The sequence below is a fragment of the Notechis scutatus genome, chromosome 4 (genome assembly GCF_049901735.1).
Source record: "Notechis scutatus isolate UNSWTSFEM ecotype Mainland chromosome 4, rNotScu1.2, whole genome shotgun sequence".
NCBI classification, from domain to species: Eukaryota; Metazoa; Chordata; class Lepidosauria; order Squamata; family Elapidae; genus Notechis; species Notechis scutatus.
The window spans coordinates 72,463,094-72,485,782 of NC_142012.1; the positions used below are offsets into that span (position 1 = coordinate 72,463,094).

The following is a 22,689-nucleotide window of genomic DNA, read 5'->3' on the forward strand; positions in this document are numbered from 1 at the left end:
TTAAGGTTTAATAATGAATTCTGTTCTGAAGGCTGCTTTCCACTAATTAGCTCTGACAAGAAGGAGCCTTGCCAGGTTGTTTGTCAAGGCTGCCAAAAACCCAGAGATAAAATTAATTTACAAGATTTCTCCAAACACGAACTAAGATGTCCACCAGTTGAGCTTAAGAGCTTCTTTGCTATCTGCAAAGAACACTTTTCCAAACCTGGCTTTTATCCTCTTGAGGGAGGGGCCATTACCTTGCAGCCTTACTCCCGAGTCACCTCTGCTGCTGTAATTGTTCTTTCCTCCGAGCAATCCTTCGTGCACGTGCACTTGGCACAGGCTCCTTGGGAACCTCCTGATCACTGCTGCCAACCCCCACAATCTCTGAAGGCAGCAGTCCACTCCCTGATGGTCCTGGCTCTTCATCAGAGTCCTCGCTCTTCTCAGCCATCTGCACCTGCTGCCGGCTAACCACAACACAGGGGCATTAGCTCTGTAAAAGAAGGAAATGCAAAATGCAAACTAACACATATAGTCCAACAGAACCACAGTGTAAACATTAGGGTTTATTGGGATATTTCCTATGAAACACTTGAAACAGTGTTGGGCCCCGAATGTTTCAACCGTCCATCCATTCAGATTGTGAAGGCGGGGAATGTTTCCAAGCAACCAGGTATTGCTGTTTCCCATTCCATTTTCTAGAATCAAGAATTTCTTTGACTTCAAAGTGTTGCTCTCTTTCTATAAGGAGGGGGTACCAGAGTGGCAGGCTCTGTAGGCCGAAGGGGAGGTACTTTGTCAAGCTTGAGTGAGTAAACTGACATGAAACACAGGGTGGATCTGTCTAAAGTTTTTTGGCAGCTCTAATTGCACAGTAACCAGGTTAATGATTCTGACTATGGAGAAAGTCATAGATACTTAGGTCCCAATTTCTTTGATTTTTGGGTAGTTTTGTAAGTATTTTGTGGATAGATACACCTTATCCCCTACTTGGAATTATTTCAGTTTGACCTTCTTTTTATCAGCCTGCTTCTTATGGGTCTGATGTGCCTTATCCAGCACGTTACATGTGACTGGCCAAGTGTGTTGCAATTGTTTGATCCACTCCACTAAGGAGGGGAATCAGAGGCTTCTCCTGAGGTAGTTCTGGTATGGGAACTAAACAACTTTGAATCAGGTGAAGCCAGGGGTGGGATTCAATTTTTTTAACAACCAGTTCTGTGGGTTTGGTGGGCGTTGGCTTGGTGATCATGTTACTGGATGGGCGTAGCCAACTCGGCATCACTCACATCGAGGGGCGCTTCTCGCCTGGACTCTTTTGACCATGGGAATGCTGCAACGGTTGTAAGTGTGAAAAAGGTCATAGGTCACTTTTTTCAGTGAATGAACAAATGAACTGTTGTAAGGCAAGGATTATCTGTACAAAAATACAAAAAGCTTCTTTGCTTGCAAGAAGCTGCCCTAAATACCAATCATTAGATTAAAAATACCTGCAAGCCAGAGTTACAAATCAGGCAGGGTGCCAGAGCACCTTGAGGAATTAAAATAGTTAAAAAGCGATGATAGCTATCAACAGCCAACTATTCCTCATAAAGCAGAAAGGTCATTTGAGCTCTCCAGAAAGAGCACACCCAGGAGAAGCAATCCTTAGATCCATTTGCACCACTTTAAGACACCAGCTGGTCTCACTCACCTCACAAGATATCCTAAGGAAATCATCCAGATTTGAGGAAAGGTCACATGCCCCTCAGAAAGGCAGTAAAAATCAGTGCCAAGCTTGCATCCTGCCTCTTGAAAGTATACCCCAAAAGGACAGTGTTGTGGCCCACCTGCAGCTGACGGAGCTGGTAGCAGAGTCAGACAGTAGTGAGAAGGTTGGGGAGGAACCTGGGCCGGGTCTGGAGGTTGAGGTTGAGGAAGATCCGGAGGAGGGCGCTACATCAGAGGCAGAGATGGGGCCAGGGCAGGCTAGCAGTCAGCAGCTGTCAGCAGTCTCAGACAGCAGTGAGGTGGGGAAGCTTATGGAACAGGTTCCCAGCCTGGGCATGTGCAGAGGTAGCCACATCACTAGTATTGGCCTGGACCACAAACAGGTCATCCGTTTTGGGATGTTTAAATACGGGTTTGGCCACAAACAGCCCTTTGAGCTTTTCAAAGGCTGCTTGGCATTCCATGGTCCACTCAAGGGGTTGACTAGGCTTAAGCTTGGATTCTCCTTTAGTTTTCAAAAGGTTAGTGATGGGTAATGCAATATTAGCAAAAGAAGGAATGAACTGCCTATAAATATCTGCAAAACCCATGAAACTCTGCAATTGCTTTCTAGTGCGAGGGGGTGACTGCTCGTACTTTTTCAGGGTCCATCTGTATCCCCTCATGCAAAATGCGACAGCCCAGGTAGTCACTCTTGTCCTGGTGAAACTCACACTTGGATAATTTAGCATACCTCCCTTCAGCAGTGCCATATTTCATGAGCGCAAACCACCCTTTCAGTTCTCATAGGACTACACCAGCTCACTTCCCCATCCCAAATACTAAGCCTCCCCCCCCCCCGTTACTATGGCAGACAATAACAAGCACGCTGAAGAACCCATGTTGGAGATCTGGCTAACACATGCATATATACATGCATATCTGTATCTGGATTGGATAACAGTAGTTTTCATGTATCCTAGTAACACTGAAAGACCATAAAATGAGGGCAAAGAAAAATACTCTGTATTTCATAGAATGCACTGTCCAGGAGGATGTGTTCTTTTGAGACGAAGTCTCCATGGAACCACAAGAGCAAATTCTCTTACATCATGGATTTTTTTCATATAATTTTCCAAATAGAACCACTATTGGTAAGCTTTACCTGTATAATCTGCTGGGTCCAGGGAACAGTTGCTTCTGTTCAAATACTTAGAAACAATGACTCATTTAATTTTTGCTTTGTATAATTTATTCTTAATATTGGCTGTGGTGGTGCCAAAAATATCCCTAAAGACATAGCATTCAGTTGGAGCCAGTTTTCAAAAGGCAACTCCAGGAAACTCTTAAATTCCCACCAGTCTAACTCCAGAAAGGTTTAAGTTTAGTGTTAGCCAGTAACAAATCATCTATCAACCAACTAACCAAACCTGTCCATCAACTTTATTTTAAAAGCCAAATAAAAAACAGTTGGAAATGTGGAAAATTGCATTTAGACTAATTCTAAAAGTATACAGATTTGCATTAGATCTTTAGTTTCAAAAGCTTCATGGCTACCGGATTAAATGTTGAAGAGAAGAAAAAAGCCTAGAATTATTTCAGTATTGCACTAGGTGTTTTAGGTTACAAATGTGGCATGCTTTTTGAAGGACCCAGTACTGTGAAAAATACCTCCAGAAGTTCAAAACTTCAAATTTGTTCAATCTCAATCCATCAATGTACAATTAGTACTTTTAGGTCTTTCATTTTCTGATCTCAGTGTTGAATAAAATGTCCCAGATAGCAAGGGCTGTGGTGCTCCAGGATCAGATTATTCTCATATTGTAAAATTGCTAGTTATTTGTCCACATTTTAGGTGAGTAGAGATACTGGCCTGTAGGTTGTTTAGTGAAGGAGTAGAAGTTAAACTATAAAGGAACCAAAATTCACTTTTATTTTATATCTTCCAATCTTGGAGTTGAGCCCTATTAATATTTAATATTTATAAAGGATGTAATCAATCACTATGCCTTTTCTTTGCTATGCTATGTAAAGTAGAGTCTGACTACCAGTGAGAAGGCAAGAACAAATATGGTTTTTGAATCTGTTCTGTAAATTGAATAATAGATCAAAAATCATTTTTGGGCAGCATAGTATGCAATGCATACATACCCATAATGCTGTCCCCAAAGTGCTTTTTCAAAAGGCAACTAGACTTTGTTTTTTTCCTTGAAGACATTTCACTTCTCATCCAAGAAGCTTCTTTAGCTTTGACCAAATGGTGGGGGATGGAAGGATTAATCATCTTTGCAGTTATCTGCTCCTTAGCATTCTTTCTGAGAATCATTGAGGCCACTTGAAGGTCTATCTGTATCCTTGGAGTCACCTGAATAATGCTAATGGGTATGGAGCCTTCTTGGAACTACTTGAAAAGGATTGTATTGTAAATAAGTGATACGTGGTTTGTATCCCTCCCCCCTGTGTACTAATCCTTTTTCTTATGTTCAGGGTTGCTTTGTCCTCGTCTAAATAGTGTTCTTACACAGCTCTTGTGAGAGGTTGGGTTATTAACTTTAGTAGTGGAGTATTTGGTTGGTGTGAGTGGTTTTTCAATAGACTTGACTTTAAGTATCCATTCTTCCTTACTTTTGTAATTCCTTTTTACAACATCATTAATTATTTGAGCAAAGGATATCCTTTCTATATATTTTAATTAGAGAGCAATACTTTCTCAGGGCATCTTCATTGAGTATTTATCATACTCAGGTTGTGAAAAATTACTGGTTTTGGCTTTCTAATAAATTACATTAGTAAGTTAGCTGCAAATTTATGACCTGGCTTCTGAAGAAATTATGTTCAACTGAAGAATGGGCCATAGATACTTCATTTTTTTTGAAATTATGTTCAAATAAATTTGAACAAGTTACTAATCTTAGATTAGTTATTGTCCTTTCTATTCATAAACAGTTAATGTCATCCCTTAGATTAGAACATTTCTCCATAATTATAGATCTGTGGGCTTGTAAATAAAAATATTAATGAGTGTCCACTTTTTATTTTAGATTCATTGGTTTTCAATCTTCAACTCCTTTATGATGGTTATTTTCCTGGTGGGCTTAGTTTCTATGATTTTAATGAGGACTCTGAGGAAAGATTATGCACGATATAGTAAAGAAGAAGAAATGGATGATATGGTAAAAACTATGTTTTTATATTCACTCTTAAATGTATATCTGTTCAGTCTATGAGAAAGCCTAGATGCAGAAAGCTTGAATGTGTTAGATATGGAGTCCAACGTGATAAATTAATGTGACCAGTTCTATAAGTTCAGAGTATCCTAAGCATAAAAATTGTAAGTATTTTTAATAACTTAATGATTTAAAAATCTTTTCTGACAGGATGTTATTTTTAAAGTTTATCTCAGTACATGGGATCTATACTTTTGGTTGTTATTTTTAAAATAACAGATAACAGATAATCAGAATTGGAAGGGACCTTGTAGGTAATCTAGTCCACCACCCCCGCCCAAGCGGGAGACCCTACACCATTTCTGACAGATGGCAGTCTAATCTCTTCTTGAAAGTCTCAACTGATGCCGCTCCCACAACTTCCAAGGGCAAGCTGTTCCATTGGTTGATTGTTCTCACTTTCAGAAAGTTTCTCCTTATTTCCAGGTTAAATCTCTCCTTGTTCAGTTTCCATCCATTATTCCTTGTCTGGCCTACAGGCGCTTTAGAAAATAGCTTGGCCCCTTCCTCCCTGTGGAAGCCCCTCAAATATTGGAAGACCACTATCATGTCTCCCCTGGTCCTTCTCTTTACTAGACTAGCCAAGCCCAGTTCCTGCAACCGTTCGTTGTATGTTTTAGCTTCCAGTCCCCTAATCATCCTGGTTGCTCTGTCATATGCTTAATATATCATATGCTTAATATATGCAATACTTTAATTAGAATAGTATTCTCACAACAAATAATTTTTAAGAGTTTTAAGGTAAAGCAGATTTTGAGATCCACCTATTTGGCAAAGAAGGTGGATAAATATTCATATATCATTATTTGGTTTTTTTTAACCATGCCATGGTAAAAAATTGGAAAAAAATATCTTTTCTTCAAGACTTGATCCACTGATCTATGTCTGGGGCCAAATTGATTACATTCATTGGACAGCTGATTTACGTAACTAGTTAGGCCAGTTGCCTATTTAATAAGGTATTATCTGATAGAGTCTATCCTTTTCAAAAAATATATTTCTTTGTTAGGGATTGAATTTGAGACATTTGACTTGTACAACAGGCAATATACTATTGACACACAGATGCCTCCAAATTCTCTAGCCAGCATAAGAGTCCCTAACTCCTCCATATCTAAAACCTTTTTGCATTTAAGTTTCGTGTGTATGCATTCAACCATCTAATGAAACATAGACAATTAAGTCTGTGTTTAAACCTAAATTAGAGGCTAAATTTGGGGTCTAGAGATAATAAGAAAATGACTAACAAATTTTTCATTTGCAGATATGAGAGATATAATAACATGACATTTTATAATATTTGTGCTTTACATTTTTTCTGGTTTCTTTGTAACTACATTGTTTGAACTAGTTATTTTCCTTAACAAAGAATTCAGATTCCTCCACTAATACAATGAAGTAATAAAAAATATTGCAGAAGATTATCTGGACTTGGATTTTCTTTTAGAGGAAGGGTTCATAATTCTTAATCTCCAAATCATTGTGTATTGTTCCAAATCTCATTTAAAAATTGCAACTAAGAAAATAAAATAAGTTTTATTTGAGGAATAATCATATGAAATATGTTTACTTACATTTTGAATCAAATTTAATTTTAGTCTTGATTCTGTCCAATTGTAGCTTCTGAAAGGAATCAATTTCAACCTGAAAATATGTATGTATTCCTAATTTAAAAAAATAATGTGAAGCCCACATATAAAAATGTCAGGTTAAATTTTTACTTATTGTGCACTGTTCATCAATAGGGAATAGCCTAATTTGGGGCTGGTATACAGTTTAAATGGCTTTGACATAAAGGTAGGAAGATTCAAAATGATTTTATTGTCAAAACATACTGATATATACTGCAAGCATGAAGAACTTAATACAGTTTTGTGCATCCTCTTGCATGTGTTTTCTACAGTAGTAGCAACATGGGTTAGTGCTCCCTTCCCCATCACCAGTATCTCTCCAAAAAATGTCACTGATGTAGTGATTGCAAGTTGTTGATCAGAGATTATCCTAAGCTATTGACCAAAGATGTGAGCTTTTTAGCTTTCTCTTGTTGCAAGGAGAGAGTAAGGAGAAAGGAGATAAAATCTGTGCAGGTTAGAAGGGGTTTTAGTAGAGTGGGTGATACTTTATAGACTGAATTAGACTGTGGTTTGGCAATTAGCTTTTTTCTTGTTTTGAATGAATGTATTGTGTTTTGTGCAGGATAGAGATCTAGGAGATGAATATGGTTGGAAACAAGTTCATGGCGATGTTTTCAGGCCATCTAGTCATCCTTTAATATTTTCATCCCTTATTGGTTCTGGCTGCCAAATCTTTGCAGTTTCTTTCATAGTAATCATTGTTGCCATGCTGGAAGATTTATATACAGAGTAAGTATTACTTTCCAGTTATATTAAAAATATATTGGTAAAGTCCAATGGGTCCGTATATCAGCTATTTTTGGAGCACTAGAGTTTTCCAAAGATAGAAAAATAGCTGTACAACCAGAAGATACATAGATAATGCTCATATATTTATTCGACTCAGAGTTTTAACATAAGTAAAATAAAAATTATGGTAATACATATTTTAAATTTAAAATGATGAATTAGATCCTAAACTCTCTTCCTTGAATAGAACATAGTCCATTGAACCAAGCTTCACCCCATAAGACTTATGTACAAACTGCAGGTGGGAAGATAGCACAAATCTAGTAGTGGGAATGTTTCCTATATTTAAGATCATCCCCTCTCCCCTTGAAGATCTGAAGAAACATTCCTCACCACCACCATCTGTTATCATATTATGAGCAAAATCTAAAACAATCCTCCAATATTACCGTAGAAGTAAATTATTGGGAGTAAACCTAAACTTTCTTTCAGGCAAATAAAGAATCTTATTAAAAACTTGGTTCTGTACAGTCAAATCATTTTTCTAGCTATTAACATAAAAACATTTAATATAGTATAACAAATTTCAGAACCATAAATAGCAGTGTTCATGGTGGGGGGCCAGAACAATAGAGCTTCAGTATTACAAAGCAAGCCCTGCCTTTTCTGTACATGTGTCATGACATTTCATGCAGATCATGGCACACATACATTTTACCATTATAAATACAGCAAGCTCCTGGAGACACAAATGAACATTAAACAAAATTAAGATGGAAAGATCAAATAGTATCAAAGCCAAAGATATGACAACATCTCTAGCTTATTTAAATCAGTTTAGATGCCATCCAGCTATAATGGACTTCAATTCCCATTATTCCCAGATATATCGCTATTTGCTGAGGCTATTGGCATTGGTCCACATATAGGCATATTTTTAATGTAAATCATCAAGTTGTTTTCAGGGTAAAAGCATAGAAAATGTTTAATAAATAGAGAAAAATAATGTATGATGATCTTCTAGGTTAGAAAGATTCAAAATTATCCAGGCATTGCAATAGAAAAGACTTTTGATGTGATTTTGTTAAATATTCTTCACAAGGTAACAAATCATAAAATAGTAAATACAGTTCTTAAAGTCAATAGAAGGATATATAATTTTGTGGTCTAAATCATTAAAAGTATTAACAATAGTGCATATTGAATTCTACAAGGTAAACCAAGAAAATCATGATAGTTGATAAAACACCAGTTGTATTATGTACTCCAAAAATTTTTGTACTGGTCAATATCTAATAAAGAGTATTACATTTAGACTGTTATTAGCTCATATTTCAAGAAATATATCTACTAACAAATTAACGATTGTTACTACAAGTTGTAGGATATTTGGAAATTCAGTTACATTTTTGTATTATTCGAATGTGATACCATTAAATGCTTTTCTTTGTGTTTTTGTCTGAATATGGAAAAGCAGTTACTTTTAACATATTAAGAAGCAGCAGTGAAAATACTTCTTTTTTTTTGTAAAAAAAAAACCTTGATGCTGCTTCTGTGTTTATTTTTATATCCATAAAAGATAAACATTCCTAAGATACGGATATGGATAAAGTATCCACATATATCCAGTCTAGTTGCCTACTGGCCAAATGGTGGACATTTTATTCTTCTTTCTGATATGGGTATTATTCAGAGCACTATAAAGTTATTTTTCCTTTGCTAGATTCCTTTGAGAGACAAATCAGAAAAGCTGCAGGAACAGTACACTCTCAGAGAGATGCTAATAGGGGCAGAAGCAGGGATGGCTTTGAAATAGAGGAGAACAATTAATAAAATATCATTTTTTTCTAGTAAAATTATTTTACTTGCTATTAGCTATATGCTATTTCCTATTCAGACAGAACATAAATTTCTTCTGCCACTCTGTTTTTATTGATATATCTCCCTGGTTGAGTTGGGTGTGCGAAGAACAAGTGTTTCTACTCAGATGTGCTATATATATCCTGTAGTTTGAAAACTGTGGAAAGAAAACTGTAGTGGCATCATAGCATCATAAAGCTTGTATTATTTCTGGGATAACACTAACCATGACAGTGATAGCCATCTCTTTTCAACTCAAGAACGAAAGTTTAGCTAAATGAGAATATACACTTTCAATAAGAATTGTTTTGAACAGATATTTTTCATCCTTGCAAGATGGGATGTTTCCCATCTTGTAATGATATCTAACCAAAGATGAGCTGTTGGCATTCTGAGGCAGAAAATTCCTTTCATTATTTTTGTTGTTGTTGTACATTTCCCTCAGTCATTCTTTGAGTGGTATACTAGGTAAAACTAAGCATTCAACGTTATTTTTATACTGTACTTTTATTTTTATTTTTGCAGTCATTTGTGTAGCAAAAAATGTTTTTTATTTTAGGAGGGGATCAATGTTAAGTACTGCTATTTTTGTTTATGCTGCAACATCACCAGTGAACGGCTACTTTGGAGGAAGCCTTTATGCCAGGCAAGGAGGTAAAGCATTTCTTGATTATTGTTCATACTGCAATCTAGCACAAGACAAGGCTACTTCAAGAGTTTTCTTGGTCTATCTACATATGTGTTCATGCTTGAACAATATTTTGCTGATGAAGCAACCAGATGAAAATCTACATGCGTGCAGGGAGAACTTGAAGTCCTGCAGAGTGCATTGAGAAATGCACTATTTGTCTCTCGCCTAATATCCAATGCTGAAAATATTACAGACTAATATTTTTAAAATAAAGTAAACATCAGAAGTGGGATTCAGCAGATTCTGACTAGTTCTGGAGAATCGGTAGCAGAAATTTTGAGTAGTTTGGAGAACCAGCAAATACTACCTTTGACTGGAGATTTTACAGTATCCTTCCCCTGCCACACCCACCAAGCCATGTCCCACAGAACCAGTAGTAAAAAAAATTGAATCCCACCACTGGTAAACATGATTTGAAGTGATTATACTGTGTTCTAAGAAGATGAGTTTATGGCTTTTAGCATGTATTGGTAAGAAACTGATAATAACTGATAGGCTGAAAAGTACTATTAAAAAGAACTGTTTATAATAATGGAAATATATCCGTCTCCTGCTTGGACTTAATATAGATTTTGTCCATTAATTGAGTGTATCTCCACCATATACAGTTCACACTTATTTCTTCCCCTTCCCATTGACTTGATTTTTTGTTTTCCATTATAATGTTTTGGGATTGTATTGCCTCTCTATTCTTAGGTAGGAAGAGCTTTTTTTTTTTACTACGAGTAGCTAAAGAAGAATATTTTACTTTAAATCTTTCTCTTACCTCTCCATACAAAAACCATTGGAAATTAAATACATGTGCAATCAGCTGATCTTTTCGCTTCATCTTACATTAATCTTGTTCTTATTCTAGCAATTCTTGATTCTTTCTTTGTAGTTCTGATTTCATAGTCTGTCTCAAGTGACCTTCATTTTTTTATTTGTCAGTCTCAATGCTGACAATGACTGCATGTATCTTTTTAGCAGTTGTATTGCACCACTAAGTTCATAGTTAGGGAGTTTATCATAAGGACATAGATCCTTTTCACATGTGCAGATGACAATGCAAATCTCTCCCATCTCATTCTTATACTTTTGAATATCATATTTACATGCAAGATTTTATTTGCCTCTTGATTGGTAATAGCATTTCAGTCTGTCAGAATAATATTTTTCTGCTTTTGTTGCCATATATTCGTGTGTGTTATAAAACTGAATACATGATAATGAAAGCAAAAATATACATACATACATACATACATACATACATACATACATACATACTTGCTTAGACGGCCTAGACATTGGTATTTGAATATAGATATTTTTAGCGTTTATATTTTATTGTGTTTTACTAATCTAGGTGAATTCTTAATATATATTCTTAGTCCATATATGATATGCCATACACTAAATCGCATCCCGGACATAAACTGTTTCAACTCCTTCCCTCAAAACGACGCTATAGAGCAGGGGTAGTCAACCTTTTTATACCTACCGCCCACTTTTTTTAAAAAAAAACAAGTTTTATTAATTTTTCAGAAACAAATCATCATTAACCATTACATACTTAAACCTTTTTCCATTATAAATTTAACAAGTCAGATAAAACCTATAATTCTATTTTAAACCATTTCCATATAAGCATACAAAAACCTCTTATCCAGTTTCTCTTCACTTCTCTTTACTCTTATTCAATTTCATTATTATTATTTCATCTATTTCTTTCTGACTTGGTTGCCATTATTCTCATTCTATATTTCTGCAAGGTTTTATTAATTCTCCCAGAAACATAAACACACAACACACAATACATAAAAAAAAAAAAGATCTTTTAGGAAAGTAACTTGGCCCCAGGTATTTCTCTCTTCATGGACTTCAGTTGTATTCATGCTCATCTTACATGTCATTACTTATTTTATTTACCATTCTAAGTCTTCTATATTAGCTTCTCCACACATTTCACTCTTCTTAATTCTATCTTAATTAATCCATCTTAATTTGAGTCATTATATTTGTATCTTTTGTCCATTCTTTATTGTCCCTTTGTCTCGTTCCTTATAATAAAAAAAGAATTTCTCCTGAAATCACTAATCAGAGTATGATGCCTTTCTATCTCCCCCCTAAATTAATCAAATTAACATTTAAAATAACACCCAATACCCAATCCGATTCTGCTTGGTACGTTCTATCTAAATAGTAAATCCAAAATAATTAAATACCTAGTTAAGCAGTAGATCTAAATATTGAATCTTATAACATTCCCATTGCCTTTTCCAAAAACAAATGCTATAATAAAAATGTTATAATAACATCAATACCATAATCTTATTAAACTCTTTAATTAAAACTCAATATTCTAAACCTTCCCTTTAATATTGTTAAATTTTAAAATCAATCATTACTAAACATTTCAACATTTTGATCTCTTATCAACTCTTAAACCATTTTAGTTTTCTATTTCTAATACAATGCTACGATATCATCTTGTGTACCTTGCAAAATCTTTTTGAAGAATTTATACTTTACCCTTTATCCCTAAAAAAGATTCCTTTTTTCCCATCTAGTTTCAAAACTTTGTGGCTTTTCTCCACCTTTTTCCTTCCTTTCTTCCCCCACCAAACCTTTCTACCCCCCTTTCTTCTAGCCTCTGCCTTACTGGCTTCCCTTCTCTGTTGTGTTCCTTTTTCCTTTTGTTTACTATCATTATATTGATTTTGCACCTTATTTTTCCCCTTCTTAAGTGTTTTTAAATCTTAAGTCCTTCATTTCTCTTCCTTTCCCTCTTCCTTCTTTCTTGGTTAAATTCTGAAATTCATTAAAAATGGCTTCTTCCTCTCCTTCTTCTTCTTCTGCTGTCTTCATCTGTTGTAATGTTTGTTGATAGTTAGCAAGCGCCATTTCTAAGAAAAGGAAGGCTTCTTTCAAACCATCTTTACCATCTTTTTTTGTTTGCTCATATTCTTTTCTCAGTTCCTCAACAGAAAAAGCCATTATAAATCTTTTCTTTTCTTTTCTTTTCCCCTTCTTTCTTCTTGCAGCAACCAAGATATTTAAAAAAAAAATAAAACAGTCCCAAAGTTATCAATCAGTCCAAGCCAAGGCAAAGTTCTCACTTTCTCTTCCTGGGGTAGTATCAATCAGAAAAAAAGAAAGTCCAAATCTGTTTCTTAAAGTCTTATTGCAATATATTTCAGTCTTCAAATCCTTAAGGCATCTCCTCCAAAAAAGTCTTAGCATACAAATATTTTTTTAGTCCTCTCCCTTCTCACTTATCACTTAAAGCCAGTTTTTACCTAAAAAAATAAGTTTCTTAATATCCACTTATTAATTCCGTAGGGAAGGAGAGTAAACTTTCCTTTCAGCACCACCAAATTGCCGCTTATTTTCTCTTCTAGAAGGTATCATTCAGAAAGCCATAATTTCCAGGAATTTTGTTAAATATATCTCAGTCCCGGGAACCAAAAAAACTTTCTCTTTTCAAAAGCTTTCTCCACTTCCTCCTGCGCATTCTTACCCGGCTGCCAGCTTCTTTGTGGCGGCCATTACGGACCACCGCTGCACCGTCTTGGGAAAAGGGGGTTCTGCCGGCTGGGAAGGGGGTCTGCAACACCCCCAAACCTCACTCCGGATCCCCCTTATCTTCAGCCACCCCTGCAGGGTAGCCTTAGCTCCGAACCCGTCCGGATCGGAGCACCAAAAGCGGCTAGCGCAGCAGGGATCGCGCTGTATCGCGAATCCCTGCCGCTCGCGAAGCCGACAAACCGGAAGTCCCTACCGCCCACTTTTGTATCTCTGTTAGTAGTAAAATTTTCTCTAACCGCCCACCGGTTCCACAGTAATGGTGATTTATAAAGTAGGGGACAAAACCCCTACCGCCCACCATGAAAGGTGGAACTCCCACTAGTGGGGCGGTAGGGACCAGGTTGACTACCACTGCTATAGAGCATTGCACACCAGAACAATTAGACACAAGAACAGTTTTTTCCCGAAAGCCATCACTCTGCTAAACAAATAATTCCTTCAACCCTGTTCAACTATTACAAAGTCTGCACTACTATAACTGTTAAATCTTGTCATCATTCCTTATCACCCATCCCCTCCCACTTGTGACAGTATGACTGCAACTTTTTCGCTTGTATACTTACGATTTATATTAACTGTTTCCTAGTATGATTGATTGCTTATTGTACCCTATGACTATCATTAAGTGTTGTACCTTATGATTCTTGACTCCTGATTAATGTATCTTTTCTTTTATGTATACTGAGAGTATTTACACCAAGACAAATTCCTTGTGTGTTCACTTGGCCAATAAAGAATTCTATTCTATTCTATTCTATTCTATTCTATTCTATTCTATTCTATTCTATTCTATTCTATTCTATTCTATTCTATTCTAAATAAATAAATACATTTTCTGCTCTCTGTGGTAATACTCTCCAGCTTAGGTTTTTGTTACCTGACCTTCAACCTTTTATACCTTTGTCCTTGTCATGTATAAATGTGCTGAACAACAAAGAACAGAGGAAAGAGTTCTTTCAAGATCTTATTATAGGCCATCAGAGAGGAATTATTCTGCATTCACTGATTCTTGTGGTTAAATCAACTATAAATCCTTGCGACAATAGTATGGTGCAGATATTACTATTTATTTATAATGTTATTAGTATTTTTTCTTCATTTTTCTTTTCTTTTTTCTTTTTAAATAAATAGTGGAGACTTTCGTACTCAGTTCAGAGATTCACATCCATTCTCAGATTTTTAAGACAATTCATGTATTTCAAACCATTTTCTTACCCTTTTGCAGCTACATAGTATGTGGCGCACAATAAATACTTTTGGTTATAGTTATTTAAAATTGAGGAAGGAAATTGGCTCAGTGTAATTAATATAACATTAATGAAGGCAGATATACGTGTTCCAGGACGATGTTGCAGGTTCCAATCTAGGTCAGTCACCTACTTGCCCACCAGTTCTCAGTAGCTGCAAAATTGAATGTAAGTCCTTGTTCATTGAAATGTGAGGCTACTAATGAGTAGCTGCTGGCACAATGTTGTGCCAATGGCTGGCACAATGCTTACATTTTCTGATCCCACCCTCAAACAGCATGGTCACATCATCCATACACTTTTTGACAAAACTACAAGGCTTAAATGGGGCTCCTGGTGGGATCATATTCTCCTTTGACATAGTGTCCCTAATTCCATCCTCCCTCCCTCCCTCCCCACCTAGCATCCTAAGTAATAGACAGAAAACTAGAAAAGTACAACACAGATCAAAACAACCTAACCAGGTCACAAATCATGAAGCTATTCCAGTATTGTCAACATATCTTCTTTATGTTCAAAAGGTAAAATGTATTAGCAAATAAGAGACACCCATGGCATCCCCAATATCAAGGGTCATGGCAGAAACTGTCTTGCACGAACTAGAACATTTGATTTTAAAAGAGTTGCATCAAAACACTATTTGGCAGGGTGAGAAACCACTGTATACCCAGCAAGCTAAACAACTGGAGAGCAGATACCTAATGAACAATTCAGGCAAGAATGGCTATCTACAAGCTTGTATTATGTTGTTTGCGGAACACGCAGGAGAAAGGAAAGAAGAAAGAAAGTACAAGACCACCCTGCCACAAATCAACATTTTAGAAACAGTAGAATGCAGCTTCCAAGATCTGTAAATGGGCATCGTGCACTGCCCAGAGGCTATTATACAAGGACAAATCATGCATTGTAACGATTGCTTGGAGGTGGGAGATACTTCTGTAATCTACCTCTGTATTGATTATTCCTGTGACTATGTAGGACAGATGGGGAGGAAGCTAACCACCAGACTGTAAGAACACAAGTGATCAGATGAGGAAATCTGAACTCATTGGTAGCCTCACATTTCAATGAACAAGGACATGCATTCAATGTCACTGTTACAAGATTGTTGGCCGAGCAGGTACCAAGATAACCAGGGAAATGATTGAAACCTGGGAAACAGGCCCCTTGTCAATCAACAAGAGTGCTGATTTACCACCATCTTCTCAAGTACTTGTGGGCCAAGGACTTCGCAGTACAAGAAAACAGCAGCCAACGACTTGATGGCCGGCCATCAGTATCCCAATCAATAGCTAGAGGGCCACAAAAAAAGAGGCATCAAATAAATGCTAAGCATGGAATAGCCCAAAGCACACATTCTGGTAGAGAAAAGTTCCCTGAGGATGGGCTCCAGCACGAGTCCAAAAGCTCGGAAGACTTAAGCTCTTAGTCCTGGTGACAAACTTAGATTGGATCCGTGACCTTACTTTCTATGGATGTAACTCATTGCTGGCATTCTTGCTTGCAAGGTCCTGTTATATGAGAATAAGATAGTCACGTGCGGCTAATTTTCTGTGGGATTGGAATTTTCAGTATCACCCTAGATGGGAATTTATAAGTTCCCCGATAATTCCTGGGAGAGTTATCTTCAGATCCTGTTTCCAAGAGGAAAAACATTTCAACAAGAGAGGAGGAAGATAATATACATTAATTTCTTCACTAAAATTAGTTTCATAGAGTAATAGATCTTAGAAAATTGAAGTTTCATGATTTATAACAAATTAAGTTTCCTGTATTGTCCAAATTTAAGAAGAAATGATAAATATCTTTAGAATATATGTTTTCTAATGACACATAAAAAGATGTTTCAGGGCCTTAAACTGCATTTATTTGCAAGATTTGTGAAAATATTATATTGAGTTGTAGCCTTATTTTAGGTCCACAAGAGAAAAGTGGTACTGAGAGCTCATCATCATTTCTAGTCTAAATAGTGTTACAATGCCAGTTAAGTTATGTCCTACTACTGAATTTTAAGGTTCATAATCATAACCCTGAGTTATATATGCATGTAATGTTTTGATTGCCAGGAAGAAGATGGATAAAGCAAATGTTCATTGGAGCATTCCTTATTCCTGCAATGGTGTGTGGCACAGCCTTCTTCATTAATTTTATTGCCATTTATTATCATGCATCAAGAGCTATTCCTTTTGGGACAATGGTGAGTAATTTGCAGAATCTACATCTGCCAAGAAGTAGAGATTCCATCTGTAGGATAAAGGTGGAGGACTGAAATTCACATAGCTACTAGGGATATTCTGCCAATCAACTAGGCTGCCAATCAACAGGTTCTTATGGAGTGAGTGGGAATGTAGAGGGAGGGGCATTGCTGTTCATCCAACTCATAGCAAAGCTTGAAGGTTGCTACTGTCAACTTGAAACAACATTTAGCCTATCTATTTTGAATAACAATATGTTTTCTTATGATTAATTGCTGTTAAAATAATGGTTGATTTTATTTTAATGAATATATTTTATATCTCTTCTTATTTGATTTAACAGGTAGCTGTTTGTTGCATCTGCTTTTTTGTTATTCTTCCTTTAAATCTTGTTGGAACAATACTTGGACGAAATCTTTCCGGTCAGCCCAACTTTCCTTGCCGAGTAAATGCTGTTCCTCGTCCAATCCCAGAAAAAAAATGGTAAAGTTTAAATTTGTCTGTGTTCATGTATCTGATAAAGTATGTTACCCTACTTTAGAGGCTAGTTGGTCTTTATGGGGATTTCTGGATAATTATCTAAGCATAAGATGATGGCATCTAATAGGAGAAAGGATGCATTGATCTCTTTCTTGAATAGATTGCAGGGGCTAGATCAGAGGTGGTATTCAGCAGGTTCTGACCAGTTCTGGAGAACCAGTAGCAGAAATTTTGAGTAGTTCGGAGAACCAGAAAATACCACCTCTGACTGGCCCCGCCCCCATCTATTCTCTGCCTCAGCTGATTGGCTGGGTCTTCTTTTGTTGCCCTGCACAGGAGCTGGAAAGCAGGTTAGTGGGGTGGGAATGGAGATTTTACAGTAACTTCCCCTGCCATGCTCACCAGGCCACGCCCATCAAGCCATGCCACGCCCACCAAACCGGTAGCAAAAAAATTTGAATCCCACCACTGGGCTAGATGCCTTCATCCATTGGCAAAACATAACTAACATTGCACAATATATTGTGCAATATTACACAAACTAATATTGCAACTGTTTTGTAATTAATCTTAGAGCTGACAGACCTGTGGCTCTCACAGGCTGAGTTTTATTAAAGAATTCAAAATATTTTAGATTTTTACATGTAGTGCATTTTAAAAATCAATGGTGTTTTTCTGTTGATTTCAGTGAGATCAGTAGGAATATTCTGTTAAAGTGACTTTTTCCCATTGACCTTGGTTAAATGAGAAATTTAGTTCTTTTTTTCCAGGTTTATGGAACCAGCTGTTATTGTTTGCCTTGGTGGTATTCTCCCTTTTGGATCAATTTTCATTGAAATGTAAGTGTTTTTTTTTTTATAAAAACAACTTGCCAGTAAAATTAAATATCAGATTAACTAGAGGTATATATTTGAAATATACTTATTTTCTCTTTAGGTATTTTATTTTCACCTCCTTCTGGGCTTACAAAATCTATTACGTCTATGGCTTCATGATGTTAGTTTTGGTCATCCTTTGCATTGTAACTGTTTGTGTGACAATTGTGTGTACATACTTTTTATTGAATGCAGAGGACTATCGGTGGTAAGTACAATATGTTTATTCAATTTTAACCATTAAAAAGCAAGACTGAACATGGGTCTCTTTTAGGTTGTAAAAGAAACTGAACAAAACATGAAAGAGTTTTTTATATTTGTAAAATATTTATCTTTACTTTTTTATGAAACTCAGAATAGTTAATTAAAATTGAATAATTATGTGTTACAAATTTTGTCATGGAACATTTTATGTTATTGGTCAAAATATTATATTCTTGATTTATGTTTTTTAGGCAATGGACGAGTTTTCTTTCTGCTGCTTCAACTGCAATCTATGTTTATATGTATTCCTTTTATTATTACTTTTTCAAGACAAAGTACGTAATTTTACATTTTACATCTATCTTAAAACAACACAATTACAACTTTGTAACTATTCTTAATTTCGGGAGTGTTAAAATTTGTTTTATCTTCTGTTTTTTTCTCCAGGATGTATGGTTTGTTTCAGACATCTTTTTACTTTGGCTATATGGCAGTATTTAGCACAGCCCTAGGAATAATGTGTGGTAAGATCACAATGGTTTCAGAATTTTTAGTTCTCAAATTTTATCCTTTTAAACTACTTAATATATTTTTTGCAAATATATTCTTAGTTTTCTGAATATATTAAAGAATTGTCAGCTATAAAATTATTTGATTTCAATAGCTATATGATTACATAAGTAATAGCCAGTTATATATATCTTTATAGGAATTCATTTTTACACATAAGGTTTAAAGTGGAAGCATATAACATGCTTAGGATAACACAGGTCTTTGAGTGATAAGAATGCTCTCAAAAATAGTCAAGGCCAAGGCCAGAAATGAAATGAATTATTAGATTTAGAATTAATTGCATATAAATTAAGGCATCCCAACTGCAAAACCAATTGATCTCTCAACTGCAAGCTTAAACACTTTCTTATACAATTATTACCTAGTCACAGATATTTCTTTCTATCTTCTTTCAGCTTTCCTTAGAAATATCTCTGTATGTGTGTAACTTCACATAGTAACTTATTTGTAGAAAGATAAACAGGAAGATCAGGCAAGAGGAAATAAGTGTTGGAATGTAAATGGAAGGTGGGGGAAGAGGGAAAAAAAGGCAATTAAGCTTTATCACCCTGTTCTGTTCCCCAGTTCAATGAGCAAAAATAAATCAGAAGAGGTCAGAAAGTAGAAGGGAAAAAATGAGGTAGACAAGGTAAGAGAAAAATGAAAGAAGCCATTAAAAAAACTATGTACGATCTCTGGGAGCTGGAAGTATCTGAACTGATTGCTTCATGAACTAAAATTTCCCAAATGATTTTTCCTTTGCTTTGGTTTCCATAGACACTTGGTATAGGCTACATAACATGACTTTGCTGAGCAAAACACTGGCAGATCTTTTTCCCCCTTGTTGAGCCCTGAGCTTTTTCTGAAAATACAGAAGCAAACAATGTGGTAGTTCAAAAAGAGTATATCAGTGGTGGGATTCAAATAATTTAACAACCGGTTCTCTGCCCTAATGACTGGCTGGGAGGGCATGACCAAAGTGGTCATGTGACTGGGTAGGCATGGCCAAAGTGGGCATGGTGGGGGTGGCAGCACGTGGCCAGCTCAACATCGCTCGTGTTGGGAGGGCACCTGTGGTGGTCCTGGCAGGTCTGGGGGGGATCCATTGTCTCCAGCAGAGGAAGGTGGGACTAGGTGAGAGCCAAACACTTGTCCTTCAGAGGAGCCTCGCCGTCCCTCTCAGGCCATGAAAAGGACCCCCGGCAGCAGCGCAGGCTGCCCAGAGCCCTGGGTAGTGGAGGGCAAGAGTCCAGCCTGGCTCTCAAGCTCTCAGGGCACGGGGACCCTACAGCTCAGGTTGCTGCTGCTGTGCTCACTCTTCTTGGACATGTTGCTCATGGTATATGCAGGAGGGCAAAGTCTGTGGGTCAGAGAGGAGTCCGCTCCCTCCCCATGTGAGGAGACCTGGCTTTGTAATCAAAGCATCCTCAGCAATAGGATGGGAGATCACCAGGAGAGGAAAACTGTCAAAATGTTGCCTTTGATATTTGTTTGGAGTTCCTCTGTTTTTTATGTACAACAGCTTTAGCGTTTAGGAACAGAGGTAAGTTAGTTGCTTTTCTATAATATATAATTCTTAAAAGGGCTCTCCTGTAGGGAACCTGCCATGATCTAATTCAGACTGGAAATATAGCAAAGGAAAATATTTCCCCCACTCTGCTTTGTCCTATTTTCTCCACTGGAAATAGGTATTTGCAACACACAAGGAGGGGATACATTCTGAAGAGCTCAGAATTCAAGAATACCAATGTTAACTTGGATTGCCAACAAAGTTCTGTCTGTGAAAAACAGAATACAACGTTGCTTTCTCCTTTTAACTGGGGCATCTCCAACCAAGTTGTCTTTCCTTCATTCCTTCCTTCTGTCCGTCCCTCTGTCCCTCCCTTGTTTCCTTTTTTAAGCTGCCAGAGGCTCCCAACAGAGACTTCCCATTTTGACCCCTTTCCCATTGTGGTTTCAGCATGGTTTTTAGCTCACATCTCCCAGACTCATGCATGTGTATGTTTGTGTGTGCCACTTTCAGCCTGGCACTGGGACATTGGAGAGGAAAAGATTGGGAGAGGCTGCGCTGGGAGGGTTGAGAAAAACAACCATTGCAAAAATAGAGCTTTCATTAGCTTGCAGCCTATAATGAGCTTGCAGGCTGAACAGAGTGTAACACCTCCCCCTGCCCACGCATGCACACACACAGACACTCAAACTAATTTCTGTGATGGTAGGCTGCAAAGTGCAAACTAACAAAGGCTCTCTTTTTTGCAATGTTTGTTTTTCTCAGCCTGCAGCAGCCTATCCCAATGTTTTCCTCTCCATTGTCACAGCACCAGGTTACAAAGGGGGAGACCTTAGGCACGCGTGTACACACACACACACACACGCACAGCTTGGAGAGGTGAGTTGAGAGTCACGCAGTCAGGCACAGAGGCAATGACGGGAAGGGAATCAAAATGGGAAGCCTCTGCCCATTAAAAAAAAAAAACACCTGTGGAGCTTCCCTTTTTGTCCACCCTCCTTTCTGTTGCCTCCATGCCTGATGCCGAAAAGGCAGTTCTGCTTCTGCCCCTTCCCCACCCCCCTGTAATGCCAGAAGTCACACGCCACTGCCATTCGCCTTCCACATTCGCCTTCCAGAGCCCTTGCGGCTTACAATCCCCTACTTCCCATGGCACGCTGGCTACCTCTTCCTTCCTCCACGCACAGGTAGGGACATGGTTTTCCCATGTGGTGGCGGGGCAGTCCCAGGGAAAGGCCAGTAAATGAGGCATAGAGGCGCCGGTGCCAACCACAGCCAGCCTTACATCTGCGCTGCTACCTCAGCCCCGCCCCCTGGGCGTGCGCACAGGAGGCTCCAAGCACATGAGGGCTGGGCTGGTGTCCTGGGTGAAGTGCAGCGCTCAGCAAGCAGTCCCCAGGGATGCCAGGCCCTGGGCACTCACCACCTCCTGTGCGCATGCCCAGGGAGCAGGGCTGAGGTGGTGCTGCAGATCTAAGGCTGGGCCTGGGCGAAGAACCAGAGAATAGCTGGGCCCCAGGCATGACTCCAGGCAAGCAGCCAAGGCAAGCTAAGGAGGGGCTGGGTGGGATGGGATGGGCTAGCCAGTGGTGCGATCAACCAGTTCGTTGAACTGCGCAGAAAATTAACAACAGGTACGCCTAAACCAGTCCAAACCAGCTAAATCCCACCTCTGCAGTATATCTTGAATCCTGCAATTGTGGAAATAAATAAGCATATATTTGAGCATGAGCAGAATGTTTCAATCATTTTCAAAACATAGATACGACAGTTCTGAGGATCCCAAACATGATCCATGTGATATCGCTGAGCTACACTGATTTCTTTAAAAATGTAGTTTATAGGAGCACTTGGGTGTGTTCAGTAGTTGGAGAGTCTTCTGTTGAGATGCTTTAATTTAGATTGCTGCACTGAGCAGAGAATTGGAATTGGTAGCCTAAATGCCCCCTCCCAGTTGCTTGATTTTGTTAATCACTGGTAGCTTCTGCAAGTATTTTTGCAACTGCACTGCTCTGTATAACCAGTTCTGTCACTTACCTGGTATAAAATAGAATATTTCATATATAAAGAAATAAAGCTGTTGAAAAGCTACAGCTTAAGAGAAATAGGATCTTGAATATATTTGACATATGAGAGTTCAGAGTTGCTACCAATTCCAATTTGATTACATTTTTAATGCAGTTTAATCCACACATTTAAAGAGGCACGCATCTGGTATGTAGCATCATGCCGAATTCTCAGTCC

The 22,689-nt window shown here is 37.6% G+C and overlaps 1 protein-coding gene across 1 annotated transcript in view; it reads left to right on the top strand.

Annotated features, from left to right (window-relative positions):
• The window catches only part of TM9SF3 (transmembrane 9 superfamily member 3), a 67,174-nt gene that overhangs the window by 42,379 nt on the left and 2,106 nt on the right, over positions 1-22,689 (top strand). Inside the window, exons 6-14 of the mRNA XM_087963734.1 lie at positions 4,716-4,847; positions 7,098-7,264; positions 9,684-9,778; positions 16,696-16,826; positions 17,168-17,307; positions 18,075-18,143; positions 18,241-18,387; positions 18,635-18,718; positions 18,831-18,907. Coding sequence (XP_087819860.1) covers positions 4,716-4,847; positions 7,098-7,264; positions 9,684-9,778; positions 16,696-16,826; positions 17,168-17,307; positions 18,075-18,143; positions 18,241-18,387; positions 18,635-18,718; positions 18,831-18,907 — 1,042 coding nt within the window. The remainder of the gene's footprint in view (positions 1-4,715; positions 4,848-7,097; positions 7,265-9,683; positions 9,779-16,695; positions 16,827-17,167; positions 17,308-18,074; positions 18,144-18,240; positions 18,388-18,634; positions 18,719-18,830; positions 18,908-22,689) is intronic.